The 8,409-nt window shown below is 33.4% G+C and overlaps 1 protein-coding gene across 1 annotated transcript in view; it reads right to left on the minus strand.

Annotated features, from left to right (window-relative positions):
* The window catches only part of LOC104072370 (zinc finger protein 236-like), a gene marked incomplete at its 5' end in the record, with an annotated part of 31,672 nt that extends 24,030 nt beyond the window's left edge, over nucleotides 1–7,642 (minus strand). Inside the window, 3 exons of the mRNA XM_009580927.1 lie at nucleotides 713–885; nucleotides 4,172–4,296; nucleotides 7,464–7,642. Of these exons, the coding sequence (XP_009579222.1) occupies nucleotides 713–885; nucleotides 4,172–4,296; nucleotides 7,464–7,642 (477 nt within the window). The remainder of the gene's footprint in view (nucleotides 1–712; nucleotides 886–4,171; nucleotides 4,297–7,463) is intronic.
* Nucleotides 7,643–8,409: the final 767 nt, after the last annotated feature.

Here is an 8,409-nt window from a genome sequence, read left to right on the forward strand (position 1 = left end):
AGTTTATACCTTCCAAAACAAAACTAGGTCTCTTTCTATGGGTATTCCAACCACTAAATACTAAAGTTAGCATGGAAATTACTGAACAAAGTTGCATAGCCAATGTTGCTCAGAAGATTATATTACATTATCATAGCAGTACCTTTTGAATATTAAAAATTTTCTGTCATAAAGAAGAAAAAATCAGCATAAAGAGGTCTGAGACAACAATGGTTTTTATCTTATTTTGTAATTTTCTTCTGCCTGTAACGGAAAAACCTCTGAAAAAGGCTGTAAGATATAGACTTCAAAGACAAACTGCAAGTATGCTCTATGATGGAGTTAGTGGGTTGCTGTTTGGCCTTGAAATTTTTCACCATTTTCTGCTTTGCTGCTTTTGGCTTACTTTCATCTGATTCTAGCCCTCGTTCTCCCAAGACTGACACAGGTACATTTTTATACACCTAAACCCATTAATAATTTATTAATCTATCAATGTACTGAAAAGACAATGGTAAATGAAGGTTTTGCTACTTATCCTAAGTACACATTTATACAGATTAAGCTATTTTAGGAAAGCTTGCAGGTAAAACCAACAAACTAGAATCTATACTACAGCAGTAAATCTATATTGGCTGCAGAAAGCATAGGAATAGCAAACAGCATAATTTAAATACCGAAAATGAAATAAGCAGTATATTAGCACCAACTACTTTATGAATATTGTATTTACCTCTGAATGAACTCTCTGTATGTGTGACTGAAGATTGCCTTTCTGAGAAAAGGCTGCAGGACAAAAGGCACAAGCGTGGGGTTTTTCACCAGTGTGCTTGATCATATGGGTCTGCAATGCCCCCTTCTGGTTAAAGGCTTTTCCACATTCACTGCATTTAAAAGGTCTTTCACCTGAAAAGGAAAAAAAGAAGGATGTGCGGTAAGGGGCTTTAAATAAACGTTAGAAGTTTCCTGTATCTAAATGAAAAATTGTATCAGTTAAAATAAAATACTGCATATAGATATCTGTACATACACACACACAAACACAGAAACATACATTATTAGGTGTTTTGACAACGAAACTGTTTACCTCAACCACCAATCTCAGCATCTACTTTGATAAAGATGTAGCTTTGTGAAAAAGTTTTATGACCTAGCTCATGATGATCAGTTAAAATGTGTAAAATAAATAAAACTTGCATGAAACAATTATTTAGAACAGCTTTCCTCAACTTGTGGTTTGGAAGATCTCAGAAGCTGCTACGCAAAACTACTGGAGGAAAAGAAAAAAAAACCCAAACACACATATGCCATTCTTTTATACCAAATCCTATAAAATGCATACACCTACACAAAAAAAAACCCGGGAGCAGAGGGTGGAATGCACAGTAATAAATAACTAACAGTCCAAAATTGAACCTTTTATTTAGTCTAAAATCAAGAAGTCTTACAGCAACACTGCAAAAGATGGCCTATGGTTCCCACTCACCAGTAAATATTAATAGGCATTCATTCTTTACAACCACTTACTGAAACCGTGCAATGAAATAATGTTTTTATTATATGAGACAGCCCTGCTCAAAAAATAATTTTAAAACCTGGAATGTTCATATTACTACTGAACTTTAAAGAAAATGTAGGCGATGTTCAGGAATGCTCTGTCACTATTTCCTGATTTTGGTGTTCTCAGTGCTGTGCATACTTAGTTATTTGTACATGAACAGATTAACCATGAAAAACTCCCCAGAAATTGTAAGTGACTAGACCTGCATTAACATATTACAAAGCTACATATTTTAAACACACAGATAGTAAGAACAAAGTTCAGTTTCTTGCAACCATGTGTCTTAACTGACTACTGGAAATCTCCACTGTGAACTCAGATTACTTTTTTCTTCTTTTAGTGAAACAGCTTAGCTGTGGTAACTCCACTTTGCCTTTGCACATTTCTATAGCAAAAACACTACAGGCATGCTGTACATTATGTCTGCTACACCAGTAAGTACTAGCATGTGCTAAATATTATGCACGCTAAAGCAGTTTTAATGAATATTTTTATATGACTTCTAATTATATAGCTGTAATTACACCTAGTTTAAAATTATTAATTCTTAATTAAATTCACATTGTTTGAAATAAAAGCAGCTATTTTCTGAAATAGACTACAAGCATATAACTCGCAGTATCAACTCTGAAGGAATGTATATTTTCTGTCCTGCTGCTTACAGCTTTTGAAGATGCTTTAAGGTCTGTGGGTTTTAGCTGTGTATCTTTTAATATAGATTAAAATACAGAACACTGATTCAAATCTTCTTGAAATACAGTGACAAAATTCATATTGGGCTTTCACAGGTAAAAGGCTTAGCTTCCACTAAGAGTTGCTGGTGGACACATAGAAGTACTGCTTCAGGTTAAATCTGCCTATTTAAGTAAATTTCATTATAAAAACTAAACCTTAATTCTAGTGTGGAAATGTGGAATTTCTGTATTTCTCAAGTATAACTTAATGAAATACAGATTTGGGAGAGGGAATGGAGGGTTCATTACTTAGTTATTAATATGGGAATTGCAGTCCCTGAGAGTTAGAATTTTCTCTCCCAAAGGGTTTAAGTGCTTGAAATTAATAGCTATGAACAAAAAAGGTATTGCAATTAAGACACTAATGTAATGCTGTACATGTAGCACAGACATGCTCTGTTAACAATTAAAGACTTAAGTATTCTAAATTGTTTAAAACAGAGTTCTTCTTTCCTACGTATTTTACAGTACCTAAAGCAATTGGACGCCAGACAGATTGTCTGCAGGTTTTAAGTAATAACATACTTCACAAATTAAATGAATATTCACTAGCTATTCGGAACTTAAAATGACCTACCATCATGTGCATATTGGGGCTACATTTTCTGTTTCCCAAAAGACAAATGTCTTTTTACTCTTCAAAAGAACTATAAATGCTCTTGAACTTTTTGAAGCTTTAGAAAAGTCTCCTCAATGAACTATAATCTCATTTCTTTAACTCTGACTAGAATAAGCTAAAATAATGTACCAAATAGATACAAAACTCTAAAATAAGAAAGTTAATTTTCAATGACTTTTTTTGGATATTACTTTGAGGCAACTTTTAAAGCAGGTACAAGGGTGACCTCTTGCGTTACTGTTTTACAATCAAATTATAAAGCTTAAAAAGATTCCTAAGAGTCACACAACAGAATTTTTATTTCTCCCTTGGCAAACAAAGTCATTCTTGTACATGGCAACTCTGTCTGAACAGACTGCTAATACAAACAACATTGCACGCTTACATAATTTACTACTTTAATCAGCTAAAAACTAGACAAACAGCAATTTATACACAAGATGGAAAATACATATATGTTGCAGATCACTTGAGCACCTTCAATGAAGGTTTTGTTTAAAGCCAAACTTATGCTATATTATGTATGTCTGGCTAAAACTTGAGAACTATTCTTACAGTTCTCTGTACACTTCAAAAACTTTTGTATTATTTTATACTTAGCATTTTTCAGTTATTTCAATTGCTTAAGGGTTAAACAAATGCACATATTTATTACACTAATTTTGCAAAAACCATCTACTATTCGTTCTGGAAAACTGAACAGTCACCTGGTCTTCTTCAAGTACCAAAACTACAGTCTAGGCTTATCACCTCGCAAGCTCACTTTGGACATCCTGAAAATGGCAGTTACACTTAAGTACAGAAAGTATATGGCAGTAAATTTAAATAAATGAATCTAAAAACACAAACAAGGCCACTATATTAGTAGTATTATTCATTCTCCTGTATTTCTACTCTTTTTGTGATTGTAAATTTTAGAACCTATTCTCTAGAGTATGTAAGATCTTATTTAGAGTACCTTGACTAGCCCTTATCTAGGTATTCCAATTTTAGGGCCCATTGAAACTTTAAGTACCAAAACTGGTATTCTGTAACAAATAAAATCTGTAAAGTACTTAAAATTTCCAGATGTATATCATTAGAAAGAGTTAAAAAGATTTTTAAAAGCATATAAATTTCATAAGCAAAAGGAATTACCTAAAGGGTGTTTTAAACCAACAGGTTTAAAACAGCATCTAATGAGCTAGATGTATTAATACTATTTCAAGTCCCGACTGGGAGAAAAATATTTAGCATTTCACAAATGCAAACTAAAAAAAAATATTTCCACAGTCTTACCTGTGTGTATCCTAACATGTCGTGTTAACTGACTCGGCTTCTGGAACGTCTTTCCACAGTGGGGACAGGAATAGGTAAACCCACTTCTGTCAATATTTCTGTTATAAGATCTGGTATTTGATACCCTGTCATTTAAAAAAAAAAAAAAAAATAGTTTAAATAAAATCCTCTTAATCCTAATATTAAACATTATTTTGAAGAAGCTGATTTTACCCCATCATTTTTTAACATACAGTGTAAATTTGATGCCAATGTATAGTATCAGCTGCAACAGCTAAAAATCACACTCTTTAATGATACTAAAAGAACAATGTAAATGCAGCACTTTTCTAAGTACCTACAAACACCAAGAATTTTACAGTTATTTCTGTAATAAAATTGATACTTCTTAGAGGTTCTCTAGAGACATTTTCACTGTAAATTCTGCTAGAAGTGTACAGTGATTTCACAACTACTATTTTGGTAGGAACTTTCAACTCTGTGCAACTTTACTTCTTTTGCCTGAACACAGCAAGACTTTTGTTCTTAACTAGAATAGGAAGATCTCACGAAGTAGAGCACAAATGCAGTTGCTGAGGTCTAACAAAAACAGGTTAAGAATTCAACAACCCAAATATTCACCACTGCTCCTCAAATACAAATCACAGTCTCCACAGAGACATGGTAACAGATGATATAAGCTCCCATAATTCATTCCTCTACAAATAAAACTAATTAGTTTAAATGACTGCTGAAAAACAGCAACGTGGAAAAAAAACCCCACTGATTTTATGCTGGAAAAAAAAAAGAAAAAAGAAAACTTAGGGGATATTAAAAGACCATTTACAACAACTCAGCTAAAGAAGGCGAAACCAGAAGGCAGCATGGTATCTAGAGCACTCCACATTTTCCATAGTGCCCGAGTATTTACACCTACGCAGTAATCCAGCTTGTCAGTACTGCTTAAAGCTAACTGAAATTATACAACTTTAAATACCTGGTGTTTTTCTGAGCAACTGAGAAATAAGAATTAGCTAACGTGGACCAGATGTGCAAAATACACCACCACCTTGAAACACAAGTTGGTATAACAATATAAAAAATAGCAGGGGAGTAACAGTCCGTGCATAACACAGGAAATCATTAAACTTCTGCTCAAATGATGCATCTTTCTACTTTAAGAGAACATTGATATTCAGTGTGTATTTGAAGGAAAGCACATTTTCCCATCCAATTACTTCAAACAAATATTACATGTGTTTTTAAACTCTTTTTATACTCTTGCAAAGCGAGCACAGAGTTTGGGTAATATATTTTACTTTTACATATTAATTGTATCTATCAAAATTTACTGAAGTATCCAGAGTAAAATTGACTGAAGACTGAAGAGTAGGACACTGAACAGCACAGATATTAGAACCTCTTCTTCTTTCCATCTCAGGACAGATCTAGACCAGCCTGACTGTCAGAAAATACTCTCTGATGAGCAACATCATCTCTTTCAACTATAGCTGTGGCATTTTAATAAAAGAAATAATAGCCAATTTGGAGATAACCGCAGGGACAGATCAGACCACCTTCTAAAATATTCCCTCATTTAGAGTTATAATGACCATGTTCTTTTTAGCAAAAGGTAGATACTATATTTAAATTATAACTTCATAATAGTTTTCCATTCAAATGTTTGCAATAGTTTCCATTCAAAAGTCCCAACCTTATTGGGACGGAAAAGTGCAACCATTTTATGAAAAAAACTTAAGGGAACAAGGCTCTTCATGATTTTAAATCCTAAAAATTTTTTTAAGCTTATTTTACAATGAAAAGCAGGAATCATAGAGTAAGATTTTTAACTATTGGTGTATGTCTTTGAACTTTATATATAGTCAAACAGATTAGGTCAAATGTTAACTTTTCATAAGTCATCGGAACAATATGAGAGGATTGTGTCAAATAATAAATTAAAAAAAATCAGAATGTCCATGTTTTCCTTTCAAAACTACTTCTACTGAAACACAGAAGGTGGAGCAGGACAACTTATGCAATTCATTAACCTGGCTCACATACATGGATTCTACTGGTACTGCTGGTGAAAGGACAGTAAAGCACCCTTACAGACAGTAGTTTCTTGAATACAAATGCAACATGTTTCTACATCTGAACTGATAAATAAGGTGAATCTTATTTAAGGAAGCTCTGAATCCAGAAATAATCCATGTTTATGAGAATAAAGATAAATTTTTGTGGAGCACTTATATTTCATTTGTATCAGAATGTAGCATGCATAATACTCTCTCAAAATCACAGCCATATCAGAGTCATTCATCCATTCTTTATTTATTCATCCTAACTTACACAGGAGATGTCCACAACAAGGAAGTTTTTTGTGTATAATATTATATAACTCAATAGAAACATAACAACTTTACCTCAATTTTCAGTTTGCAAATGGAAATCTACAACAATACTTTTTTAAACCTTCTGGAACACAACTATTAAGATCTCACAACCTGCATCATCTGCTAATAAAAGTAATTGGAAATACCCAATATTTCTCATTTTTAAATATGTTTTTCCCATCTGTTTTTTACAGAAACAGAATAAAGATTAAAAGAGAGACCACCTGTCATAAACCTTAGGCTTTCTTAATGTATAAACTAAACCAACAGAAGTAAGTTTTTCTTCCTTCTAACTTAAAAGTAAATTTCACCTTCCTAAAAGTGAAGTTAAACTAGAGAGCTGAAAGAAAGGGCAGAACAAATTTTCACTGAAAGTAGGAACAGCATTTAAGTCCGTTTTTTCCCCATCATTTTGTGCTTTCTCAGATTTACAAGAAACTCACAGCAGGTTGTGGTGAGGGCTACTTGCAAAAGACGATTAAACTGCAAGAACAACTTATTTCTTTGCAGAAGGTAAGTATTAGGATTTTTGCAATTACAATAACTGCTACGTAAAATTAGTATACATTTTCTTCAATGTACTGTCATTAGCCTTTAAAATCACACACAAACACACTTCAAAAAGCACTCTATATCAGAAAAACTTTGCCTGTGTTTACAAATAGCTAGCAGACGCAACTATGCTTAGCATAGGTGCCTAAATACGAAAACAGCACAAGAAAAAGGCCTCCAAATATAACCACCTACTTTAGCAAGGTTTTAAAAAACAAATGCCATTTCATAACAGCATACCAAAGAAAAGAAATGATCTGCATAGATCATGGTACTTTGCTGACTGGAAATGCTACTCTTGTTTCCCCCAGCTATCACCATAAAAGTAACATCTGCTCATTTTGTTACAATCCTGTCATTGTCACCTTATTTTATAGTGAGTTTTCATATGCTCCTTTAGCTGTGAGGAAGTTTCAAATTCCTTTTTGCAAGACTTGCAGCTGTGGATCCTACTGCCTGCCAATTCTTGACGATGTTCTTCCATGTGTATGGACAGCTGACTCTGTAAAGTAAATTCATCTCCACACTCTGAACAGATAAGATTCTGAAAGAGATAATAGAGACTGATTTTTCAAAAGATTCCCAAACAGCGGTACACTTGCACAGCTTTGCTCAAGTAGATGAATGTATCCTTCTATGGACATTCGCAGCTGGAAGCAAGCAGCAATAAAAGTATACAAGCGAAAACAGTTTATGAGCCCCATAATATAAATCATGAACAATAATCACTACAAGCTTATGGTAATATTTATATTTTAAGAAACTCCAATGACACTGAATTCTGGAAAAGTTCATATGGTAGCAGAAACAAGCAGTTCAGTACCATCCTCACCACCACTCCCTGTTTCCTTGGCAGGCTAGTTCAAGATACACACAGAAACCTACCTTAGTGCTGTTATGGTCTACATAAACATTTGTAAAAAAATACTACTTTCTAACCAGAAACATCTTAACTGTAGATTCAGGGATTTTACACTTTTACTGGTTAAAATGATACAGATACTTTTTAACACTAACCCCACCACAGTTACTACTGACTTTTCTTAAGCTATCCTCACAGAAAAGACAACAAAAATGGATAGGGACACATAGTGTTTTTCACAGACATCACTTCAACCCATTAATTTTACAGCATTGTTAAACATACCACTTTCCAGTTGCATTAGTATTCCATGTCATTTAGAATGGAAGTCATACTTGTAATGTTTAATGCAAAATCACTGCCATTTCTCTGAAATTCAGAGGAAGAATGAAAGTCAAATATTGTTTCAATGAAAACGAAAAGCTCTGCATTTAGAATCATAGAATCAT

This window comes from Fulmarus glacialis, unplaced genomic scaffold, assembly GCF_000690835.1.
Source record: "Fulmarus glacialis isolate BGI_N327 unplaced genomic scaffold, ASM69083v1 scaffold1737, whole genome shotgun sequence".
NCBI lineage: Eukaryota > Metazoa > Chordata > Aves > Procellariiformes > Procellariidae > Fulmarus > Fulmarus glacialis.